Here is a 25,870-nt window from a genome sequence, read left to right as displayed (position 1 = left end):
CTCGGAAAAAAAGTGTCTCTGATGACAACAAGGGAAGCAACTAAATAATTCTGATTCCCACTGTACACAGGAGCTGATGGCTCCCGAGATAGATGCAGGGACTCCAGAACCCTCTGCGGAGTGAAGAGACTAAGCTGGTGTCACATTTGAGCTGTGTTCTTAGCGGGAGGGGGAAGAGGAGGAGAAAAGCTACCAGGAGGAGGCGGAGTCTCCGGGCCAGCATCAGCTTAGTGGAGGCTGGAAAGGCTCTCCTCTTTCCCCTCCCCTGTTGCCTCCACCTGGCTCCTCCCCGTGTTCGCCAAGCTCCCCTCCCCCCTTCCCCAAGGACAATCTGCAAGGAAGACCGGGCGGAGGAGAGCTAAGACTGTAAGGCAAGAGGGGCCCTTGGGTAAAGAGCGAGGGGAAAGCTGAGAGCGAGGTGGGAATGAACGTGCTGGGAGGAGGCGGTGGGGAGAACAGAAAGGAGCAGAAGGGAGAAAAAGAGGTGGCATGGCATCAGAAGCAGGAGCTGAGGCGGGGGATGGGTGAAGAATCCTAGCCCCTTCGCTCGGCTTGCACGCACTGCCCCTTTGCCTGGAAATCACGGATGGGTGGGTGGTGTTCGGACCTAGTGGCCCTCGGCTGCCCGACTCCTACCCTGGCACTCATCCAGCTCAAATCAGTGCACCTAGGATGCTGCCTCTCCAGTATTTCTCCCTCCCGCGTGCTTATCTCCGCACCTGTGATTTTATATATAGGTTTTAACATGTCTGTTTCTACGTGTGTGTCACTGTTGATCTGTTTATTCACTAATCTGCTTGCATATCTGTGACTGGTGCCTCTATAACAATTTTAGAGAAGCAGAAGAAGAATTTGAGCTGTATTTTGCCGGTCAGCACTCCTAACCTTCCCCGTTTATGATGAATTCTCTCCCTCACTGAAGCCTCTGTGGGTGGAAGATCCCTGTATGGGTTTCTGCCAGTGATGAGCTCCCAGAGTGACTGAGAAGAAAAAAACTCAGGGAAAAAGGGATCAGCAGAGTACTCATATGTTTTGTTCTTTTCTTTCCAAAATTTTGCCTTCCTATTTGCAACCACTTAGTCTTTCTTTTTTTTGAGAACTGCAGAAATTTGCACAGGAACACTCTGGTTAAATAGGAGAGTGTTTCTATCTCTGTGTGTTTGTATTCCTCTCACTGTCACTATCTGCTTTCTTAAGTCCTATTTGTATCTGTATGTGTTAGAAGTAGAGGGAATATAGAGGTACATCTGTATCCAAGCATATTTTTAAATTTTTCTATATTTGTGTGCATTTCCTGTTGTTTGTCAGTTCACTAATGCTTTTGATAAGACTTTATTGAACTCCTGTTGTTATGTGCATAGACTTCTTTAGACTTTGGTGGGCCATGGGAGAGTTTAAAAAATGAACATGATCCACCCCCCCGAGGAGTTTTCAGTCTAGTTGGGGAAATGACTTTAGCAATCATTAGTCCAGGTGTCTGCAGACTTTTTCTCTTAAAGGCCAGATAGTAAATGTTTTAGGCTTTGCAGGCTATCAGGTCTCTGTCACAATAATCTCTTCTGCACAAAAGCAGCCATAGATAATATGCAAAAGAATGTGAGTGGTATGAGCACTGAAATCTGGATTTCATATCATTTTCACATGTCATGGAATTGTTTTTTCAACCACTTAAAATGTAAAAACTTTTCTTAGAAAAATGTAAAAACTTTTCTTAGTTTGCTGCCATACAAAAACCGTTAGAAGGGCTTGATTTGGCCCGTGGGCTGTAGTTTGCTGACTCCTTATCTAGTCCAACCTTTTCAGTACGTAAGAAGCAATTAAACTATCACATAAAGTAGTAATTAAGTGCTAAGTGAATGATCTGGTTTCAGACAATATGTGATTAGAGGAGGTCCAGTAAGAAGCCCTCCTTGACCTGTGGTAATCAGTGAGGGCTTAATAGGTTTAACAGGGATGTGACTAGGACGGGCCGTAAATAATGGAGTAGGATATTGATCTGTGGAAAGAACCAGGGTGGCCTTCCAGACAAGTGATGCAGTGTGCACAGGCACAAAAGTGGGGAGGAACAAAGAAATGTTCAGGTGATCATGGAGCAGAGAATTCATGGGAGCAAAGGTTGAAACTCTAGGCAAGAGTTAGATCATGGAAGTTTGAATGCCAACCCAAAAAGTTTGGGTTTATCTGTCAGCACTGATTATATGTAGCATGTCTGTGAATCTGTGTTAACAGCACTATGTATGTTTCTGTTTGTTTTTCTTCATGAGTGTCTCATTGCATGTATTTGATTGGCATGTGTGTGGATCTGTATGTGGATGTGACCTATGTCTTTATCAGCAGCTACCCTGATTGCCCTGGGTTCACAGCAGAAACATGAGCTGTATTTAAAGGTCATCAGCTCCTGTTTGTGTGAATGAATCCTCCCTTCAGTGAGGCCTCAGGGGCCTATGACCTTCCCATGGAGGTTTATTCTGTGTCTCAAATAGAGTGGAGAAGGGAAGCACAAGCAGAGGGGGACCAGCTATTGTAGTAAGCAATTCAGGTGGAAAGAGGCAATGAGGACAGAAAGGAAGAGAAGGATAAGGGAAGGTAATAAGAAGGAAGAATAATAGGGTTTGGTAACCGTTTTGATTCTGAGAGTAAAGAGGAGATAAATTTAAAAGATAACAGATTTTAGCCTTATAACTGGGAGAGTGATGATTCCATTGGCATTTTTATGGATACAAAAGTATGTCCTTTGTTTTCCTTTGAGAGAGATAAGCCCTAAAGACAAAAATAGGAAGGTGTTCACATGTCATGTGTACATATCTGTGTATATGTGGCACTGATTTTGTGTTACTCTTCCCATTTGATAGTATTTAGTGTGAGGAGCAAGGCCTGAAGATAAAGGATCAAGAGACGCTCAGGAGGCAGAGACCCTGAGAGGGATGGGAAAAGCCAGAGAAAGTCCCTAACCATTCCTGAGCCTGAACCATTATTTTGCCCGAGCTCCAGTGTGCCTCTATAACCTCAAACTCCTGTTCTAACTTAGCCCAATTCCGTAACACCCAACCCTAATCTTCACCATAACCCAACGTACCCTTGCTTTTCTGCTTCCACTTTGCTAGTTTTCAGTGCCCCAAGCCTCATCTGATTCCTATCCTCGGCAACAGCCCTTCCCTTCATTAAAAGGGAGGAATCTTTGAGGCTAACTTAACTTTTTCCTTTCTCATTTCTGTTCAGTCACCCACCCTTCTCCTTGACCTTAGCTCATTCTCCAAATAGGCTCCAATTGGGATGGGAGGGATTAGAGAGGATTTTTGCAGTCTTGGGCTTGATTTCTGTGACATTTCAGCTTGTCACTCTGTGGGGTGTGGCTTTCTTCTGGAGGAAGTCCAAAGATCCCAGGCTGCAAAGCTCAGACTCAGTGTAGTGGGAGAGCCTGACTGAGGTGGCTCTAGCCAGTCTAACAGAGCCGTCCCCTGAGCTCATAGCACCTTGATCCAGCTGTGTCTTAACCGGCCATTCTCTTGAATTCTAGAGTGGATCATGACCCATGAAGAGCACCATGAAGCCAAAACCCTGGGGGTTGGCAAAGCCATCGCCGTGTTAACCTCCGGTGGCGATGCCCAAGGTAAGGAGGAGGGCCCAGCCTGGGGAGAGACAAAAGCCATGGCTTGGAGGCTGCCTTGAATTTTCTCACTTCCCTAGCCCGTAGAACAGAGCTATCCTCCTTAAGATCCTCCTGCTGTAGATTCACACTGGAATCTTGGGCTTCCCTAAAACTCTGTTAGGTCTAAGTCCACAAGTGCTTTTGGATTTCATTTGCTCTACTTATTCACTTAAGTCTCCATAAATCTTCTTTCCAAGTTTCTCTGAAGATTTGGGACCATTTGGTCCTTTGGTACCTGGAAAACTGGTGTTTTCTCAAGCAACATTGGAAAGAAATAGACTAAAGAGATAAAATTGTTGAGGGGGCAGTAGGTGGATTCACTTCAAGTATGTTGGAAATGATGGGGAAAGGAGGAGATTTGGCATTGGTATTTGGTGGGCCCTAGTGAATCTTCAGGTACCAGTTCTGATGTCTGCAGAGCTCCTGCACTGACCAGGGTCAGGTGCCTCACTCTTACAGCACAGTTCCTTCTACTAGGTGCACTTCTGCGTCATTCTGTCATTCTCTGGCCTCTCCTCCCCTTCCATTCCTTTAACCCTTGAACAAACGGGAACAGCAGCAGTTAATCACTACTTATCCAAGGGAGTGGGGCAGAAAGCAAAGCCAGAGAGAACCGGTCTCTGGGTTGAGTCCAAGAAACCTAGGAGTCAGAAATATCAGGTATATGGAAAGATGAAGTGGCAGATAGGGGATGTGGTGTTTTTTTCTTTTTTTTCAATTTATTATTTATTTATTTTTACTGTTTTCCCTCTTTGATGTACGTTCTTGTATATCGTAATTTGTGATATGTTGAAGAGAGGCAGAATTTCTTTGAAAGGGATACTAGGACATGGAGACTGTGATGAGGAAAAGAGAGAAAGAAGGGGATCTCAGCTAGCCTCCCCTTCCCTCTGCACCACCCTCCCTAGGCTTTCCTAGACTTTGTGTCAAGCACCCACTTTGTATAGTGCCCTGTCCTGTGTGTTGTGGAGAAGTTGATTTCCTTTGGGAACTTTAATGAGGAAAGATATCATACATTACTAGAATTCTTACGTAAGGCACATAAATAAAAATAATCACGTGTGTCTTAACCAAGTAGAATCCACTTACATAATGAAATGATAGGCGTTGGTTGGATTAACCAGGGAAAACTTCATGAAAAAGATAGATTTCAAGAAACTGAACTCTTCATTTAAGTAAAGTGCTTAGAATAGTGCATGATGCAATAAATGCATTACTAATTAAATAAAAAGTGAATTGTTGAGCATCTGCTGTGTGCCAAACAGGATGGTAGGCACTAAGGCTACATCAGTGGAAAAGTCACACATCATCTTTGCTCTTATGATCCTTCTTATTAGTATATTAGTTAAGCTAGACCTTAAGTATATTTTAAACTAATGTTTATAATTGTGATATGTATTATGACCAGGAGAACGCTATAATGAGGAAACAGAGGAAGGAGGGCACAGAGGCCTGAGTTTAGGAAGAGTAGCCAGATTAGGAATGCAGAGCCCTCCTTGAGGCTGTGGAGACTGCTGACTTGGTTTCTGTTGCTTCTCTCTCCTCTCCTGGAAAGAATCCCGTGCCAGTAATGAGTTCTTCAACAGGAACTCTGAATGTTGATCCTAAAACCTTGGTAGGATGGCCTGTGGAATTGGATTGTCAGATTAGGGGAAGTGAGAGCCTGCTAAAAAATCCGGATGAAGCACACAGAGTTATGCATTTATGAAAAAGTAGAGCTTCCTGGAGAGGGAAGGAGGTTAAAAAAAAAAAAAAAGGTCTAAGATTTAACGTGGGTCCAAGAGCAGCAGAGCCCTCCCAGCTTCTGATCCTGAGCAGAGAGACCCTCTTATTCTAGAGATGCCCATCACCCACTTTAAAGGAAGGATCATCTTCTGTGGAGGCAGGGGCTATTGATAAGCTCATTTCTGGAGGGCCCAACTGGACCAATGCCTATGGGATTCTGTGACAGGCACAGTGTACCCAGGGAAACACCCCACTGCGAATCCCCATAACATCACAGGTGCATGTCAGTAGGGACTGAGAGTTGTAGAGGATGGAATTCTAGGGAGGAAGGAAGCAAAACAGAAAACTCCAAGTAGAGCTGAGAGGTCCCAACTGAAAGAGCAGCTCAAATGCAGAAGTGACCTTCCCGGAGATAGGTTTGAGGGGCCCTAGTTCTCACAGGGAAAGGGCACAGAAAGGTTTTTCCCTAGAGGCTGTGGGCCACATGGGAAAGTGAGGTTGGGCTCTGTAAGATCAAGAGGGGCCTCAGCTCTGTCAGTCCCTGAACTTAGCAAGGCTAGTAACCTCTTAAAGTAGAACAGTGGCCAGGAATCAGACATCCTGAACTCAGAAACTGGGCTGATTAGATACCAAATCCTAACTCGCTTTCCAGCCCAGAAGTGGTCCCAGTCCTCTTAAAACCATGCGACATTTGGCCTTGTGAAATCGGCATATTCTGCTGGAGAGGACCTCAGTCATCTACTCTATCCCTCTGTCTTCAGACAGGCAGTCCATTCCAAATGCATGTTTATCCTATTTTTAAAGGTTCATAGGAACAGGATTCTATTCCCTCTCTGGATTGCTGTTGTAGGATTTACAATTTTTAATTGCATATCCATCAGAAAGTATAATTCACATCTAACAAACATTTGCTCCTCATGTCCTTTATTTCTTATTTAATGTTCAGTTAGGGTAGAAAGAAACTTTTCATCAAAAAGGTAGTGACCAAGTCATACATTGTTTCTTCTTCTATCTCATGTCATAGAGACCCATCACCCATAGTTCTCCCTAAAGCCTCTTCCCAACAGGCTGTAATTGGAGACTCCAAAATATGTGCTTCTGATGTTCTCCAGAGCCCCTCCTGGCTGTACCCAGAGTACCCCCCTGGATGGTGCCTGTAATCTTATCCTTCATCTTGCTTCTAATAAGTCAGACAGCTGCTCATAGAGGGTTATTTAGGGCAATATGGAGCAGCCAAGGACTGGCCTGGGACCAGAAGAGGCCAGTGATGAAGAGGCCAGTAGGAGAGCCCAAAGAATTGCTGGGACTTTTTAGTGTAAGCTATCTATACAGCCCAGTCTGTGATTTCTAGGGAACTAGGGGTTTGAGACACAGGCACAGAGGCACAAAAGGGGTCCTAAAACTCTATTTCTAGGGAAACACTCAGATATCCAATTCAGAGGCAGGAAGGAAGACCTCTGGAGGTTGATACGGTTGAAGTGAGAAGGCAGAGGGAGGAGAAAAGAGAATCTTCTTATGGGATTTTTCTTCTGCCCAATGGATTTGGATATTTCCTGTCCACCATCTGTTGTTTGCTTTACACTTAAAACCTTTTAAGTGATTTGTTTTCCTTAAATGTTTTCTCCCCTACCCTTGCTCACCTCTGGGAGCAGGAAACAGCATTCCAGCCTGTATGTTTCAGAAGGTTTTTTCCTTACTTCTTAAGATTACAGATTTATATTCCGGGACTCCAGGTATCCAAAAGAGAATCCCATAGGCCTTGTGAAAGTCTAGAAAATAAATAAACAAACAGTAGTTTCATATCTGTTCTGATCTTTTAAGTTGAGTTTATTCATCTTTCCTAAAGCACTGATGGCTTTGTGTTGACTCTAACCTTGTATTTTTTCATACACACAGGCTTTTCCTAAAGCTTCTGAGAAGCCCCCTTCCTTTACAGATTTTTGTTTTGATTCGTTTGATTCGTTTAAGTCCTTCAATTAGACTTCTAGACTTCATGGGGCTTTGCCTTAGTGATGTCATAAGTAAGTTTTTTTTTTTTTTTAAACATCTTTATTGGAGTATAATTGCTTTACAATGGTGTGTTAGTTTCTGCTTTATAACAAAGTGAATCAGCTATACATATACATATATCCCCATATCTCCTCCCTCTTGCGTCTCCCTCCCACCCTCCCTATCCCACCCCTCTAGGTGGTCACAAAGCACTGAGCTGATCTCCCTGTGCTATGCGGCTGCTTCCCACTAGCTATCTGTTTTACATTTGGTAGTGTATATATGTCCATGCCACTCTCTCACTTCATCCCAGCTAATCCTTCCCCCTCCCCGTGTCCTTAAGTCCATTCTCTACGTCTGTGTCTTTCGTCCTGTCCTGCCCCTAGGTTCTTCAGAACCTTTTTTTTTTCTTTTTTAAGATTCCATATATATGTGTTAGCATACGGTATCTGTTTTTCTCTTTCTGACTTACTTCACTCTGTAGGAGGTGAGTAAGTTTTGACATCAGTGCTCACCAATGACCTCCTGTTGGCAAGCCCAACCTTCTAGTCCTCACCTTAGATCAATTATCAGAAGCATTTGGCAATGTTCCCACTTCTTGAAACTGTCTCCTTTGGCTTCCAAGACATTGCTAAGTCCTGGTTCTCCTCTTGCCTTTCTTGCTAGTTAGTTTTCATCATGGAACCCCTGTTAGTTTTCATCATGTTAGTTTTAGTTTTAGTTTAGTGTTAGTTAGTGTTAGTGTTAGTTTTCATCATGGAACTCCTCTTTCTCTGCCCATTCCTTCAATGTTGGTTTTCCTCAGGGTTCCATTCCTTGCCCTTTTCCCTTCTAATTTTACATATTTTCTTGAAACAGTCTCTTCCAAGTCCACATCGATGTTCCACAAGAACTTCAAACTCAATAGATCCAAATATAAATATATCACCCCAACCCCTACCTTCCCGAACCAAAACCCGCCTCTGCTCAGTTAACTGCACCACCGTTTTCCCCGTGGCCTAAGCCAGTCACAGGACATCTCCTCCTTCCTCTCCAACACCTTGAAATCTAATCACATGGCCGATTAGATGGAAGTCCTGTTGCTTCTGTTTCCTAGGCGTCTCTTGTCCAGTATCTCTGTTTTGTCCTAAATGCCACTCTCCCAGTCTAGGCCCTCATCGTTTTTGTCTAGGCTGCCATCTAACCCTAGTGTCACTTCTTTCAGTCTGTCTTTCACGTTGCTGCCAGAGTGATGTTTCTGATACCTAAATCTCATCATGTCCCACCGCTCTCAAAGTTCTTCAAAGAGTCTCTGTTGCTTGCAACTTTTTTTTTAAGGTTACAGACCCCCTTAAGAATCAAGTGAGGGACTTCCCTGGTGGTCCAGTGGTTAAGACTCCAGGCTTCTACTGCAGGGGCTGCAGGTTTGATCCCAGGTCCGGCGGGGTACTAGGATCCCGCATGCCGTGCGGTGTGGCCAAAAGAAAAAAAAAAGAATCAAATGAAAGTTGTGGACCTTCTCCCAAAAGAAATGCCCGTGCCCACAAAGCTTTTCATATAGTTTCATGGGGTTCATGGATTCCCTGAAACTGTCACCCATGGATCCCCAGTCAAGCCCTGGCCTTCAGAATAAAAGCCAGACTTCCTCACTGGGCACACAGGTGCCTGCCCATCTGTGTAGCTTCATCTCGCCATCATTTTACATTTTATTCTTTATAATACTGAATTTCCTAAGGTTATTTCTTGACCCTCACCTTTATTTGTGCTATTTCTCCTGTCTATAACACTCCCCAAATTCATCCACCTAGCAAAAAGATTTGAAAGGAAATTATCCTTTAGGCCTCAGGACAAATGCTGTCTTTTCTGTATCACCTTCCCTGGCTTCCTCCTGGCAGCGTAGATGTTCCTTTTCCTTGTCCCCCCTGCACTTTGTACAAATCCCCTCCATATGGATCCAATTTAGAATAACACTATAATTCTTCCCAAGTCTTGAGGACCATTCCTGAGTCCTTTATCTTTGTATCCCCAGACTCTCTATCATTCCGTGATGCATCCCCAGTGCCTACATAGTGTCAGGAACATGAGAGGTATTTAATAAATATTTGTTCAGTAAGTGAATGAACCTTCAATTTAATTTGGAGCTTGTCGCCATGTAATACCAACCTTTGTCAGCCTGCAAACAAACAAACCCAATAGAATCTTTTTGATTCTATTCCATTCCAGATAGCTTTGGATAATGCAATAGTTTGTTATGGATTTTAGTCTGCTGCTGCAGATTTTTCCAGTTACTGACTTCTCTAGTGCTCACTGGTGTATGATGTTTCCCCAGGCAGGGTTAAGGACCATATGAATAGATCTGAGATTGAAACAAAAATGTGTAACGTATACAGGGGTGTCTGAGGGATGGTGATTAGAGTGGTTCACGAGAAGCTGACCCATCGCAGCATCACCTCCTCACGTTACAAGGTAAGACAGCGTTACCAGGATCAAGACCCAGGAATGTCTCACCAGTGAGGCTGTGCTGAGCACAGTCAGCAGCGGCATTGTCTCTGCTGCGGAGGTCTTCACAACCATGTGTTGTGTGTTGAGACAGGTCAGCTCCTTCCCATACTCTTGGGAGAGAGTTCTTGTCATTGAGTAGCTACTAGGAGAAGGATAGTACTCACATGGGAAAAGGAGGAAAGGCTCTCCTCTCTGTTTCAGCCCTAATTGTTTCTCCCAGTGGAAACAGAATAATTGGCAGCGTGATTTGTAAGTTCCTCATACACATGTTACACACAGGGTCACAGGAGAAGATCAGCGCGGGAGAAGGAGAGCATAGAGTCTCCACGAATTCTGTCTGCACACTTGGTCACAACCTCTTCTGGTAGTTTGGGAGCCAGAGAATCTCAGTGTGTGGTGCACACTGGAACATACACCAACTCAATGACACTAAAAAGCTGTGTGTGTGTGTAGACTGCGAGAATCCGCCAGCCAGTAATTGTTGTGCTCAAGAACAGCTTGTGAATGGTCAGGTCACTGAGCCCCAGAGAGCCATGTCTTTGTCCTGAAAAGCCTATACAAGCTGGAGACCTAGATTCAATGCAGAAGGCAAGGAAAAGCCTCGTACAGCCATTGGGATTAGCATGGAGGTCAGCAGTGTTGGTTTAGACATTTAGGATTTGGATTAAAAGCTGAGCTCGTCCTAGTTCTGTGACCTCGACCTCTTTGAACTTCAGTTTCCAAATCTGTAAAATGGAGGCAACTCCAGAGCTGTGGATAGGATTAAATGAGTTGGCAGTCGACAAGCATCTAGCAGCATCTAACCCCACAATAAGCATTCAAGATTATTAGTCCCCAGATTGCCCTGGCAAGGAAAGGTCTTAGGAAAGATGGGGTTTTGGGGCGAGGGGAGAGGAATGGAGGTAACTTGTGCTATATTAACATTGAATGAAGTAATTCAGTGTTAGTGGGGAGGCCAGAAGAATTGGATGAGAGGATTCTAGATTCAGAGAAAAGCCTTAGAAAAGGACTGTCTCAGATCTTAGAGTCCAGGGCCACTTTTCTTAGGATAACCTCTCTCTGACTCTTTCCTCCTTGCAGGTATGAATGCTGCTGTCAGGGCTGTGGTTCGAGTTGGCATCTATACTGGTGCCCGTGTCTTCTTTGTCCATGAGGTTGGTTCTCTGCTCTGCTCCCCATTATTCTTTCTCTGGTTTCTGCTCCCCCTCCCCACTCTCTTTCCTTACCTCCCAGTTACGTTGCTGTGTCTGGTTAGTCTTGGTTCCCTGTCTTCACAAGTCACCCCTCCCCACTCGGGGCTCCAATAATGACGGTGGGTCCCAGGGATCTGCAGGCTGGGTCCTCGTGTTGCCTGTTCGATTTAAAGTAAGAAGTAGCTCTGTCTTCCCTTTACCTCCCCCAAGAGAAGAGAAGGTGAAATGAGTTAGTATGTCATAGCAAATTCAATACATCCAGAGACAGAGCCCTAGGAGGGACAGAGCCCTAGAGTCCCACTGTGTTTCTGCAGTTTGCCTTACTTTCTGAGGTTCTAAGTCCTCTTTGGTTCCCTCCTCTCCTTTTCCTCTCATCCTTTGTCCACTCTTCTTTCCATAAGGTCTGTCTGCCTTTCTTCTCTCAAACGTTATAGTCTCTTATCTTTTCAAGTCACATTTATCTCCCTTCCTCCTTCCAACATACCCTTCTTTTTTTCCTCCATTGTTGGTTATCAAAACCATCTGTCATCTAGTTCCCCTGGGAGGAAATGGGATGAACCAAAAATAAGAGGAATCAAGATCAAATATTAGGAAGGGCATTCTGATGTTTAGAGAATGAGAGAAACTAGAAGAGGGTATTGAAAAAGCTGACGTCTCCTTCCTTGGACTGTGTTATTCTCAGGAGCACCCAGGCGTCAGTAATGGGAGGCGGGATGGGTGACTTGATTCTCAGAGAACCTCTTCCCAGGGACTCTGTCTTAATCCTGGGAGTTTGGGGGAAGCCTAGCAGAGGCTGAATGGGTGTAATGTACCCCACAGGGTTATCAAGGCCTGGTGGATGGTGGAGATAACATCAGGGAAGCCACCTGGGAGAGTGTTTCGATGATGCTTCAGCTGGTATGTTCCAGAGGATTCCTGTCCCGTGTTTGTCCTGTCCTTGTCTCACCCCCACTTGGATTGGGGCTCATGGTTTCCTGAATTCCCTGCCATGTGGTTTGATGAGAAGGGATTCTGTGACCAGAGAGGGGCTATGTTTGTCCTTTACTCTTTACATTTGAAAACATCACCCTGGTTTCTTGGGGCGGGATGGAGGATTGGGTGTGTGATCACAGGACACTTTGCTTTTTATAGAAAGGTCATAGGCAAGACTTGAGGAACTGGCACGTAACAGGTCCTGCTCTGGGGTCACAGGGAAGGTCAGGCCCTGAAAATAACCTCACCAGAGGACTGGAGCCAGAGCCAGAGTAGAGCTGAAGTTTGCCAGTCCTCATGTGATGACGATGGGGTGACCTGATACCAGACCTTTTAAGGAAGGAAGGAACCGGGAGAGCGTTTTAGAGTTTAAAGAAAAATCTAAGATGATTTCGATTGTATCCACAGCCCTTTTTGCTACTTTCTCTACGTCATTCTATACTCATCTTCTGATTTACTGAAAAATCTGCACATTACATTTGTATCCTCATTCTTTACCTCAATGCCCTAAAAAAAAAATCCCTGGGAAGAAATGTAATGAGCAGCACTTTGTGAAGGTTTTATACAGGCAATGGCGCCTCCATAAATTGGTCTGAGAATGAGCCATAATTTTCCATCAATATCCCCGAAGTCATGGGTGCCGGGAGTGCATATGATTTGTGAAAACCCTAAGTGTACTTTCCTGTCTTGGGGTATCTACAAGCTCCTGGGGATTTAGGGCTCTCCATATTCAGAGCTGTTTTTCCTGTGAATGCCTGGGTCTTGTGGCTCCTCCCACTAGCACACAGATCCCCAGGCGCAAAGGGGAAAGGATTAGCGGTGCCTTGTCCCTGTTGAAGTCACTGCTGCTGCTTCTTACACGTCTAAGATGAGAAAGATGGAGATTATTTCAGATGCCTACAGATATGTGTGTATTCCTAGTTCTCTTTAGGACAGTCACAGTGACAAAGCCTTCAGTGGAATGGGCCCATCTTAGCAGTCTTCTAAGAAGTGTAGCAGAACATGGGAATGACCCTGTGATACCTCAGCCAGCACCATCTCGCCTTCCTTTAGAAGGGGCCAGAAACAAAACAAAACAAAACAAAAACCAACTCAGTGAACTACAAGGAGGTTAAAAACAGGGAAAGCTATGGGTAGGCCCATGCAAATCAAGCTGAAAATTAAGATAAAGTGAACAATCTTGAATGCAGTCAAAGGATTTAGGCAAATGAAATAGAAACGTGTCTAAGGCAATCAAGACTCGCATGTCTTCTATTAATGGCTAAGCTTGTATAATTATGTACCCTCTGACAACAGAGTTAAACATCAGTATTCGTGACTCTGGAATTTGAAACTCATGTGAACTTCATTAATCCTTTTCATGAAGAATAAAACTTTAAAACCACACACACACACAAAAGAAGGGGCCAGTGACTCTTCAGGATGTCAGGGAACTTCCTAGGGAGCCACGTGGTGATGCCAGCCCATCACAGTGTTGGGATAGGGCAATCTTACCATGTTGAGCCCAAATTTGGCCATGTCACCTGGGGAGCTGACTCCCACCTCTTCCCCAAAGGGAGGCACGGTGATTGGAAGCGCCCGGTGCAAGGACTTTCGGGAACGAGAGGGCCGGCTCCGAGCTGCCCACAACCTGGTGAAGCGCGGGATCACCAACCTGTGCGTCATTGGGGGTGACGGCAGCCTCACCGGGGCTGACACCTTCCGCTCTGAGTGGAGTGACTTGTTGAGCGACCTCCAGAAATCAGGTGAGACGTTGCTCTCGTGAGTGTGGTTTCTGTGTATGTGCACACACACCCGCCTTTCCCTCCCATGGAAGAAAACTGTTGCCCAGACACAGAGGGCCGTCTTTGCCCTCTTTTGTCTGCCATTGTCAACAACTGCCATTGGCTGCAGCCCCTTCCCTCTCCAGTCACCTGCTCCCTAGCATGCCAGGGACCTCACCCAGTGCCTCCTGCTTTGCTTCCCCTTGTCAGGTAAGATCACAGTGGAGGAGGCTGCCAAGTCCAGGTACCTGAACATTGTCGGTCTGGTTGGATCAATTGACAACGACTTTTGCGGCACTGACATGACCATCGGCACTGACTCTGCCCTGCACCGGATCATAGAGATTGTAGATGCCATCACCACTACCGCTCAGAGGTGAGGGCCCAGTGGGAGGAGGCGTGGGAGGACGGCGCTGGGACAGACCAACCAGCTGGGGACTAGAGAAGATGAAAGTGCTTGAGCTATGGTGACTACAGTGACCAGTTTTCTGGGACTAGAACATTGTTTTTAACTAAAAATTATCCCTAGAGCACTGAATTGCACTGCTCTATAAATGCCATAAGACTTGCCTCTGGCCGCTATCTACCCACTGTCCAAATGTGTCGCCCTGAGGTCTTTAATACCTGTGGGGTCTCCTAAATGATTAAAAATGATTGGTCTAAATGATTTGTCTACAGACTGAGACAAATCCAGGGAGCCCCAAACCTCTCCAACCGTGTCCTAGAGATTGTAGCGGCCATTACGCCACTGCTCAGAAGGGCAGGGACTCGGGAAGCAGTGCAGGAGAATGGGAGGGTAGGGGCGGGTGACAGTCTCCTGCAGGTTGATCCTGGAGGATTCGAGGTTAGTGGAATCCTCCCTCCGCTTCTTTTCCCTTCGCTCCTTCCCTTCCCAGGCCCCCTCCTTCCCAGGCACAGAGCCTCAGTACTGACACCTTTTTCTGTGGTGTTTTCTCAGGCCTGGGACACCCTGTGGCTAAAGTGTTTCCCCTGGGTCTTCCAGGTGTCTCAGGAGACCTGCTGGAAAGCCCACAGCATAAATGCATCTCGCCGAGCGCTTCCTTGGCCTCAGTGTGGGTGGGGGCTTGGTCCTGGCCATAGGGCCACTTGGACTGTGTAAGCCCTATATCTGTCTCTTACAGCCACCAGAGGACATTTGTGTTAGAAGTGATGGGCCGGCACTGCGGGTAAGATCCCCCACCTTGCCTCGTTTATGCCTTGGACCAGGCAGTAGCCCTTTCCTCTTCCCCGGGGAGTCCGAGGAGGCCTCCCAGCGGTGGCACCTTGGAGGTGTACACACTTGGGGTGGCTGCCTTTCCCCGTCTCCAGCCAACCTCCCTTACATCCCACACGTGCACGGGTGAAAGAGCAGACGGTGCTCTGAGATGGGGAGCCGCTGTGGCAGGTGAGCGTGGATAGAAGGGGCTCTTCAGGGACAGAATCTCGCTGATTGGCTGAACCAGTGGGGCTTGTCCCCTCGCCCCAAGAATGAAACGGCGGCTCCTCAGACCTTTCACCGGCTGCGGGACTAGGGGTTGTCAGGAACGGGAGAGGCCGTTTGTGGAGTGTAGCTCCTGGCGTGACGCTTCTGGCTCTCGTCTCAGATACCTGGCCCTTGTCACCTCTCTCTCCTGTGGGGCCGACTGGGTTTTTATTCCTGAGTGTCCGCCAGATGATGACTGGGAGGAGCACCTCTGCCGCCGGCTCAGCGAGGTACCGGCGCTTTACTTCGCCCTTTGAAAATCCCTCGCCCTGTTCTGCTGCTGGCCCCTTTCCTGTCCCTCAGTTTCATAACACTGACCATGTTTTCCTTTGTTCTTGACCAGACAAGGAACCGTGGTTCTCGTCTCAACATCATCATTGTGGCTGAGGGTGCGATTGACAGGAATGGGAAACCAATCAGCTCAGAAGACATCAGGAATGTTCGTATGAATGGAGCCAGAGAGGCCTTGACACCTTACCCACCCTGGCCCCATTCCCTGGTGGTTTCTGAGTCTCCCCTTAGTCCTGCACATCTCTCCCCAGGTTTCCTGCCCCCTGGTTTCCTCCCACCTAGGAATCATTACAAGATAAGAGGCTAAGTCATCCTTGGTTTATCTAGGTCCCTGCTTGTTTAGGGACCTTGAGTTTAAGTCTAGGTCCTTGACTCTGTATCTCTCTCTGTCCCTCTCTTGATCCCTTCAGCTGGTGGTCAAGCGTCTGGGATATGACACCCGGGTCACCGTCTTGGGGCATGTGCAGCGGGGTGGGACACCGTCGGCCTTTGACAGAATCCTGGTAAGTCATGGGGCTCTGGGGCCCTCACACCGTGGAACCCTCAACCTGCTGTCCTTTCCCAGCAGGACAGTGCTTCACCAGCACAGGGGCTTCAACTGTTGCTCATGCCACCCTGCCACCAGACTCTGGACTGCAGTGGCCCTTGACCCATTCCCATGTGCTCAAGAGTTCTCTTTTATTGCAGAAAATGATGGGAAACGATATGCTCCCCTAAGGTCTGATATCTTAGAGCTTTGAGCATGAATGAAAGTATTAAGATCTAACCTCAGATACTCAGTTTGTACCCTCTTATCCTACTTTCATCAGGAAGGGAATATTATTCAGCCCCAGTAATCCCCTTGATTACTGTAGTGGATATGTTTCTCTGGAACCAGGTAGAATCCTTGGGGTTCTGGTGGCAAAAGGATGAAGAGTCATCAAGCTTTAGACAACATCTGGGTCGGGAGGTAAAGCCCAGTGAGTTCTTGGCCACAGTCCTTAAATGCGGAACTCAACTCGTGATTTGGAAAGGGCCTTGAATGCCCAGGTTCTCCAGGCCAAGACTAGATGGGGAGGCTTGAACCAGACTGTCTCTGCTCCCTGCAGGGCAGCAGGATGGGTGTGGAGGCAGTGATGGCTCTGTTGGAGGGGACCCCGGACACCCCAGCCTGTGTGGTGAGCCTCTCTGGTAACCAGGCTGTGCGCCTGCCCCTCATGGAGTGTGTCCAGGTGGTGAGTACTGACCCCAGCCTGCCTTCCTGCCAGCCCCAAACCCGTCTCTGAGCTCGAGCTAATGGGGGAAGAGAGCAGCTTCTGAGGCTACCAGGGCGGGAGCAGGCGGAGAGGTGGCGCAGCACAGGAAGGGACGCGTGGGGAAGGCACACGATGGGCTTTGTGCAGGAGCTGTCACCTCTCTAACTAAGCCTCAGTTTTCCCATCCGCCAGATGTTGCTAAAGAAGATGCGAAGCTCTACATCCTACCTAGTAATGAGACCCATGCAATCTCTCTCCAAACTTATTAAAAGCAGGGGAATACTATTAAGGTCTGGCTGGGTAGCTTATCCCTCTCTCTGATTTCTCCCTTGAACATGTTTCTCTGAACCAACATGAGGTTACTAAGAAACGCTCACCTCGAGGGTGAGTATAAGGACTGGAGAGAAGACATGTAAATGGTCTGGAAGATGCTGAGTGCTCAGGGAGTGGTGGCTCTAGTTATGGAGGAATCGCTCCTCTGATACCACAGGGCAGACGCTGAGGCTGGGAGCTCAGGTGTCCAGTTGATTCTCAGGGCTGGCTCTCCGTCTCCTGGCTGCTTCTCTCTGAGACCTGGGAGTCCTGATGACCTACAGCCCAGACAAGCTCCAGCCTTGCCTGGAACCGTATCTCTAAAAGCTCCAAGCTGAAGCCCTGGCTCGCAGAGCAGAAAGCAATAGTTGGGAAGCACATGGCAGGGATCAGCCTTTCCTCCTAACTGGTCACCTGCAGGATCGGCTTCATTTAGTCATTAGTTTAGAGGCTCCTCTGAGGCTGGGGCCCTGGCTGTGGAATGGAGGAGGGTGCTATCTTATCTGGGTGTCCTCCTCCCCTCTGCCCGTCTTTGAATAAATAGAGCATAGAATCAGCCCTGTTCTTTTGCTGCTCATTACTCAGAAAATTAAGGAAAAACAAAGATACCTCTTCTATGAAAGTTTGGGGGGCACAGAAAAGGTGGGGTACAGGATGGGCAGGATCCAATCACAAGCCCAGAGATGGGCAGGGTCTCAGTGTGGGATGGGAATCCAGCGCTGCAGAACCCTGCCCTGGAGTCTGACTGTTGCCGTGCTCCTCCCTCAGACCAAAGACGTGACCAAGGCCATGGATGAGAGGAGATTTGATGAAGCCTTGAAGCTGAGAGGCCGGTGAGGAAATGACCAGGAGCTCACTAGCTACAGAAATCAGATGCCAGAATGAAGCCAAAAATCGACGTAGCTCCAGACCCAAAATAGGAGCTTCTGCTTTTTCCTCTTCTTATTGTCTCTGCAACAGTTTCTTCTGAGAATTAGTTGTGAGGTGACCAGGTGTCTCAGTTCACCCCAGGGATTCTCTCCCTGGCCTTAGCCTTTCATAGTCTGTTATTTCTATATGTGGACCCAGCTAGATCATAAGTTTCTCTAGGCGAGGGGGGAAGAGTGCTCAGGGAGTGTTTGGTGAGTTAGTGGCCTCTTTGCAGCCCCGCCCAGTCCCTGCTTGGGGCCCAGTTATGTCCTTAGAGGTTTGCCCTGTGGAACTTCACGCTGGGAGCAAAACTTCAGACCAGATCCCCTTGGCTGCTGGCCTCGGGGAATGGCCTGGAGACACCGCCCCTCTCTCCCTCCCTCCCTCCCTCCCTCCCTCTCTCTCTCTCTCTCTCTCTCTCTCTCTGTACTTTTTTAGGAGCTTCATGAACAACTGGGAGGTATACAAGCTTCTGGCTCATGTCAGACCCCCAGTATCTAAGGTACTGGCAAGTTGCTCTCTCCCCTTATTCTCCCATTATGAAGTGCTACCCTCAATCCACACAACCTACTTCTTTGCCTGCCTGTAATCTTCAGTGCTGAGTCCTAGACCCCACTAAGATAATTTTCTCTCAGTCACCCCAGATATAAGCCCATGTTCTTAGAGTGCCCTGAAGGTCTCTAAGCCAAGACCCACATCCAGTTTAGGGCTGACAAGATAGCATGCAAGGAATGGGAAAGAAGGCTCATGTATTATTTTCTCTGGGCAACTCTGGAATAATCACATCTAAGTGTATTTGAGCCACCTCTTCCATTGGCGTAGTGGTTCTTAATATTTACCATATACCAGAATTACCTGGGTTGCTTATTAAACATGCATATTCCCCTCCCTCAGAGGGGATTCAGATCGGGGGTAGGGTCAGGAATATGCAGATTTAACAAGCTCCCTGGGTGGATCTGATACAGCAGGTGGTCCAAGGATCCCACATTGGGAAACACTGCTCTGGAGGGTCTCCGATTCATTTTGCAGTGATACCTGGGATCAGGGAGCACAGCTTTATTTATTGATCTGTGATGAAGACATCTGCTTCCCTCCTATGGGGGAGGGGACAGGCTGTGCTGGCGTTCCCTGGGGGAGGGGTGTGCTGTCAGGACCATAAGGGACTCAGAGTGTAGCTCCCCTTACTGACCTGTCCCCCTCCCCCTGCTGTCCCCTCTTTCCCCTTTCCCCCTCTGCTTCCTTCTCCAGAGTGCCTCTTACACAGTGGCCGTGATGAATGTGGGGGCCCCGGCCGCAGGCATGAATGCCGCTGTCCGCTCCACCGTGAGAATCGGTCTCATCCAGGGCAACCGAGTGCTGGTTGTACACGACGGCTTCGAGGGCCTGGCCAAGGGTCAGGTACAGGGATACAAGGAAGGAGGGCACTTACTTTGGGGCCAAGGAGCAGTGCAGTGAGAGCACCGAGTCCTAACCACTGGACCGCCAGGGAAGTCCCCAGAACTTTTCAGTAGCAAATACTGCAGTACTATATGATCCGGGGTTGGTTGGATCCACGAATGCAGAGCGGTGGATGTGAGAGCTGACTGTCAAGTTACACATGTACTTTTGACTGCGCAGAGGGTTGGCACCCGACCTCCATGCTGTTCGGGGTCAGCTGTATACTATGTTGTTTTTTCTGTACTAACGGGCGGGTGGCGTATACATCGTGGACACACCGGGCAAAGGGATGACCCACGTCTTGGGTGGGATGGTGCAAGATTTCATCACGCCACTCAGAAGAGCATGCAATTTAAAAGCTGTGAATTGTTTATTTCTGGAATTTTCCATTTAATATTTTTGGACTGAGATTGACCGCAGGTAACTGAAAGCTTGGAAAGTGGAATCACAGATAAAGGGGGACTACTGTATTTAATTTTAGGGCAGTGGGAACAGGCAGGAGCCACTGAAAGGAACCCTTTGCAAACAACGTGTCTGATTTAATTCTCTGTCCCAGAGTTCAGCACAGGGCCTGGCGTAATCTAAGGCGCTTAAGATTTGTGAACGAGCAGAAAGGGGAGGAAGTTGAGTGAGGTGGGAAAAGCTGGTGCCTGGCGTTCCTCTGTCCGGGCAGGTGGGTGTTGGGGCGGGGTCAGAGCTGACGGAGTTGTGTCAGGCCACGAGGCGGACCTGTGCGACCTTTCCCTGCAGATCGAGGAGGCTGGCTGGAGCTATGTTGGGGGCTGGACTGGCCAAGGTGGTTCTAAACTTGGAACTAAAAGGTCAGTGCATTACAGGAGCACTTCCTCCTAGTTGCCCTGAAAGGTGGGCCTTGGCACGCGGGCGTCAGTTCATCCGGTCAGGGTCTGCCTGACCAGTGCTGTCTCTGGGTCCGCTCCCCCCAGGCTCACAGTTGCCTCATGAGGGCAGACGTGCCAATCCAGACATCTCTTAGCAGCTCTGGCAACTTAGAGCCCCAGCGTGTATCCTCAGACGGGGATGAGAAAGTGGGGTAGGGAAGGGGGCACAAGTTAAGAAACTATAAACAAAGTGCCTTCTAACTCTAGCGTTTCTCTCCTTCAATTTTGCTGTCTCTTCCCCAAATCCTATTCCCCTCCCCCTGCCCCAATCAACTAGAACTCTACCCAAGAAGAGCTTCGAACAGATCAGTGCCAACATCACCAAGTTCAACATTCAGGGCCTTGTCCTCATCGGGGGCTTTGAGGTGAGTGCCCCCCCCTTTCTTCCTACCACCCCCCCCGCCCCCGCCTTCCCTCTCCCCTCATTCCCGCCCCCGCTGCTCTCGTCTTCTCAGGCTTACACGGGGGGCCTAGAGCTGATGGAGGGCAGGAAGCACTATGACGAGCTCTGCATCCCGTTTGTGGTCATCCCTGCCACGGTCTCCAACAACGTGCCCGGCTCGGACTTCAGCGTGGGGACCGACACGGCTCTCAACACCATCTGCATGGTGAGGGCCACCACTGCTTCCCAGCCTCTGGCCAGGACTGTAATCCCTGGACCGAGTCTGGGCGTAGAAAGTGAGCCACTTGTTTTGTACCAACCAAGTGGCAGTGTTAGAAGAATGCTTCTTCAAGCCCCGGCATTTATACACACTGCCTTTAACTGTACATATGGTGTCCATCCTCCACGCCTTGTGAGTCCTCTCACCTAGAAAGGCGTCTGTACTCTGCATATCAAATGATTTTTCCTTTCTGAGGTCCTACAGCCTAGTTCCCCTACTCCGAGCAACAGGAGGGGTAGGGACAGCTTCCTTCCAGAGGAGGAGCTCCACACTCTGCTTAGCAGACGTGCCTGCCGTCCCGGAAGGCAAGCGCTCGATGAGGCGTAGGGGCCCCGCTGGCCTGGGGAGGATGTCGCTCCAGAGTTGGGTGACGGCAGGGGCCAGCGAAGTGACAAGAATCACACCCCTGACCGTGTCTTTCTATGACCTGTTGCCTTTGCAGACCTGTGACCGCATCAAGCAGTCAGCGGCAGGCACCAAGCGCCGGGTGTTTATCATTGAAACTATGGGTGGCTATTGCGGGTACCTGGCCACCATGGCGGGCCTGGCAGCCGGGGCCGATGCTGCCTATATTTTTGAGGAGCCCTTCACCATTCGAGACCTGCAGGTAGACGGCTACTGAGAGCCCCTCTCCCCGCCCCAGTCTCTCCCCACTGTCCCCACAGCGACCTAAGCTGTGAGAGCCCAAGGCGAGGACAGAGCTGATGTGTGGTCTGTGTGCGGAGTCCTAGAAGGAGCACCGGGCGGGCATTCTCTGGTGTAACCTCCTGTACGTGGCCGCCGCTCCTGTTGCTGGAGCATTTGTTTGAAGGGTGGTATGCAGCTAAGCACTTTACGTGCGGTTTTGCATTTTATTTTCATAACAGACATGCAAGGGAGCTATTATCTCCATATTACAGATCAGAAAGGTTTAGTGAGGTTACAAAACCTTTCTAAACTTTGAGTAGGCGGTTTAACTGATTGAGAAAGTCACACGCCCACCCCCCTACCCCCCACCAGCTTTCCCTTGCTACCAAACCGGGGTCCTCTTTCCATTTTTTGAGGGCATACCTTTATGATCCTCGTTTTCCAAGATCCCCGTTCACTGGAGGGAAAAAGAGCCACAAAGTGGAGGGCCGCAGGCTGAGGGAACTCCCTAATCCAAGGGCCCAGCCAACCCCTGCCTGCAGTGGAGGGTGACCTTTTCCCTCCTTCACCCCCAACTCAAAGCCCAATGAAGGGACTGCTTCTGGGTGAATCACTGCTGTACACGGACGGATGCAACCCGGACGCAACCCGTTTAGAGACCTACACGGAGAGCAGGGTCAGCCCTCGAGGGAGGGAGAACTGGAAACCCCTGAAGGGGCCGAAAACTGACAGTTGCCACACTTTGTCCAACTTTCCCTCTGCCTGTTCTGCCTGTCGCATCTGGAGTCTTAATTTCAGTCTGCACTGACCTTCTTAAAGGGCTTAGGCACGGTTCAGGCCCTGGGCTGTAAATAGCCCTCTTCATGTCCCTCTCCCTCCTGCAGACGCCTGGCGGGGAAGAAGGGATCTATGAGCCTGCCCAGCCGGATCCACTCTCAGCCGGGCTTTGGATTTTCTGTTTCATTTTCAGCTGAACGTGGAACATCTGGTACATAAGATGAAAACAACTGTGAAGAGGGGACTGGTGTTAAGGTACCTCATCCCCGGTTTGCTCCTAAGTGAAGAGAAGCAATAGTCAGGCTTTGGCCCTAGTCAGACTGCATCCGTGGCTGGGACACCCTGAGGAGTCTGGATACAAATGGAGAGCGCCTGGACCGCGGGGGGAGATGGAACCGGGAGGGGCAAAGCTGACCAAGGCAGAAGGCGAGTGGAGGGAGGGGGACAATGCCCGGCACAGGCTTCGGTCTCTCCTGCAGGAATGAGAAGTGCAATGAGAACTATACCACTGAATTCATCTTCAACTTGTACTCTGAGGAGGGGAAGGGCATCTTCGACAGCAGGAAGAATGTGCTTGGCCACATGCAGCAGGTGCGGAAGACACGCCATGCCCGTCACCAGACAGCCATAAATAACCCCCAACAGTCACTGAATCTCCCAGTAGCCTCCGACCCGCTGGAGGCTACTGGGGCTGCCACAGAGCGTGGGCCTGCAGGCTTTTACAGCCACAGAATCAGAAATCTTTACCTTGGAAATGGCCTTAGACATTCTGTGGTTCATCCTCTTTATTTAGGGCAGGGTTTCTCAACCGTGGCACTCTTGCCATTTTGAGCTGGAGAATTCTTTGTGGTGGTTCTGTGTGGTGTAGGATTGCTTACTTAGCGGCATCCCTCTGCTCTTACTCACTAGATGCCAGTAGCACAGCCTCCCCACTTGTACGACTGAAAAAATGTCTCTAGACATTACCATATGTCCCCTGGGGGGCCGAATCGTCTCCAGTTGAGAACCACTGCTTCAGATGAAGAAAATGAGGCTCACAGAGGAGAAATGCTTTTTCCAGGGCCACTAGTCAAGCTAGAATGAGGTCAAAATGAGCTGGTCCAGTGCTTTCGCCACCACAGCGTGCTGCCTTTTGTGGGGAACCTGTGAGACGAGTACAGGCACCTTGCTAGGGTTGGGCTCCGTCTCTACTAACTGGAGTTTCAAGGAGAAAGGAATCCCTTTCTATCACCCACATTCAATCCCCACCCAAGGCAGGCCTCACTCACAGATGATACTAGTGGTCTGAGGCCTATCCCATCCCAAATGTCCCCGCAGATGCCTCTTAAGCATTGACCTTTGACCTTTCTGTATCCACAGATGAATTCACATTATCTCAGTTTGAATGGGCTTAGCAGCTCCTGCAGGAATGGGGTACTATTGCATAAAGTATGAAGACCTATTTTCTGTTTTTCCTTCCTTCCCATTTTCCCACTTCTGCTTTGTTCAGAGAAACTGTGCACCATGTTTTATATTATTCTGAGGTGCTACCAAGAGCATCCAAATTGGGTCACAAGGAACACGTGTCATTGATGATGGTGACTGACAGAAGCTGCTAAGCTAATGAGGGGCAGGGAATTGACTGAATGGCCAGTAAGACTAGACGGAAATGAACAGGGTCATGCAGCTATGGAGCTGGAAGAGGCGACTGTGAGACCAGTCATCCGCCTGTACTAATTAGTTACTCTGAAGTCTGATAAACGGCCAAATACACTAGGCCAGCTTGCCCTGGTTCCCGGCCCTGTTTCAGGATTTCCTTTCATAGATAGACTTCTGGATTCCTATTTCTGGTTATAAACTTTTCTCTGTGTATTCCCATATCTTTGCCACTTCATTAGAGCCCTTCCCCGTGTAATTTTTATGATTCTTTTTCCAGGGTGGGAGCCCAACTCCATTTGACAGGAATTTTGCCACTAAGATGGGTGCAAAGGCTATGAACTGGATGTCTGGGAAAATCAAAGAGAGTTACCGTAATGGTAGGTGGGGTAACAGGGTTGCCCTCTTCCTAGAAGCTGGTTCCCAGTATAGAAGCTGACTGACCATCCCTGTTGCAGGGCGGATCTTTGCCAATACCCCAGACTCGGGCTGTGTTCTGGGGATGCGTAAGAGGGCCCTGGTCTTTCAACCCGTGACTGAGCTGAAGGAACAGACAGATTTTGAGTGAGTACCTCTACTTCCTGCGGTGGTTCCCTCCCCGGTAATTTCGAGATCTACCCTTCCCAAGCTGCTCACTCTCCTCAGTCCTTTTCTTTTACGAGTAACACCTGTAGTCGTACCTACTTCAGATCTGATGCTCAGGCCCCAAATCCAGCCTCTTCTGCTCAACTTCTTCCCATAGCCTTTGACAGAAGTTGATTGGGATGCTAAAGATTAAATCATCATCTACCTCGTTCCTCTGTAGGCACCGCATCCCCAAGGAACAGTGGTGGCTGAAGCTGAGGCCCATCCTCAAAATCCTAGCCAAGTATGAGATTGACTTGGATACCTCAGAGCACGCCCACTTTGAGCACGTCAGTCGGAAGCGGTCCGGGGAAGCTAACGTCTAAACCTCTTTGCAGTGAGAGGAACGGATCGTCTGATCATGGTCAGCTCACCCTGATAGATCCAAGTCCATGCATTCTCAAGTGTTTCAGCTCAGCTCATTTTCAATTAGGTTTCCTTTTATTCTGTAACTGCAGCCATGGTCAGCTCTGGCCAGGGAGCTGGGGCAGGGGGCAGTAAGCGTAAGCTCCTTGTAGGTAGAATTTATCCTGACTTCTGCCCCGGCTTCATGTGTCACACGAGGCTGGGCTCCTCTAGTGCTACTGCTCGATTTCAGTTACTCGGTTAGAATTTTCCTAAAAATAAGCTTTATTTATTTCTTTGTGATAACAAAGTCTTGGTTCCTCTACTACATTTACGACAGTGACAAACCATAACTACACTAATAAATGCCAACTGGTCACTGTGCTTTTGGTTCTCCTGTTATCATCTTCACAAATGCATTCCTATCAGCCTCAAGCACCAGACTCTGCCCAGCGGACACCTAGGAAAATGCAGCCCATGCACTAACCCCATGTACTTCTCTGTGTTCTTGGACATCTCTTGACTCTGTACACAGGGTCCTACAACATAGGACACTGTCCTTATCCTCATCCCGCAACTTGTCCTCCTGCATCCTCTGCAGCCAACAGGATGCTCCCATCTTCCTTAAGCATGAAGTTGTGTTTCACCTCTTGATCATCTACCCATTACCCAGCGTTGCTATTTTCCAGCCATCCCCCAATCTCTACTCTTCCTCTGACAATCCAGGGTTCTTCCTTCTCAACTTTTCCCCTGTGCTCCTTCCTCGATGAAAGCCAGACACCATCGGTGGGGAGACATGTACATCTTGAATGCCTGGGAAATAGAGACACCCAGTCCCGGACCTAGTTTGGTGGACTGGTTG

The 25,870-nt window shown here is 48.5% G+C and overlaps 1 protein-coding gene across 2 annotated transcripts; it reads left to right on the top strand.

The window, feature by feature from the left end:
* The first annotated feature begins 251 nt into the window (after window positions 1–251).
* On the top strand, window positions 252–25,392 carry PFKM (phosphofructokinase, muscle). Of its 2 annotated transcripts, none has more exons than XM_082420957.1 (23): window positions 252–366; window positions 3,518–3,610; window positions 10,925–10,998; window positions 11,857–11,934; window positions 13,565–13,754; window positions 13,983–14,148; window positions 14,915–14,959; window positions 15,377–15,485; window positions 15,599–15,694; window positions 15,957–16,049; window positions 16,635–16,760; window positions 17,862–17,926; window positions 18,441–18,504; window positions 19,251–19,400; window positions 20,190–20,260; window positions 20,616–20,703; window positions 20,794–20,946; window positions 21,443–21,607; window positions 22,598–22,659; window positions 22,884–22,995; window positions 24,320–24,419; window positions 24,498–24,603; window positions 24,845–25,392. In XM_082420957.1, the coding sequence occupies exons 2-23, from the start codon at window positions 3,526–3,528 to the stop codon at window positions 24,987–24,989; spliced, it is 2,343 nt and encodes a 780-aa protein (XP_082277083.1). In that variant the 5' UTR covers window positions 252–366; window positions 3,518–3,525; the 3' UTR covers window positions 24,990–25,392. The 2 variants fall into 2 exon arrangements, with proteins under 2 accessions (XP_082277083.1, XP_082277084.1); XM_082420958.1 differs by having other exon boundaries at window positions 266–371.
* Window positions 25,393–25,870: the final 478 nt, after the last annotated feature.

Source organism: Balaenoptera physalus, assembly GCF_965194825.1.
Source record: "Balaenoptera physalus genome assembly, chromosome: 13".
Taxonomy (NCBI): Eukaryota; Metazoa; Chordata; class Mammalia; order Artiodactyla; family Balaenopteridae; genus Balaenoptera; species Balaenoptera physalus.
This window is presented reverse-complemented; position numbering and strand designations above follow the sequence as displayed.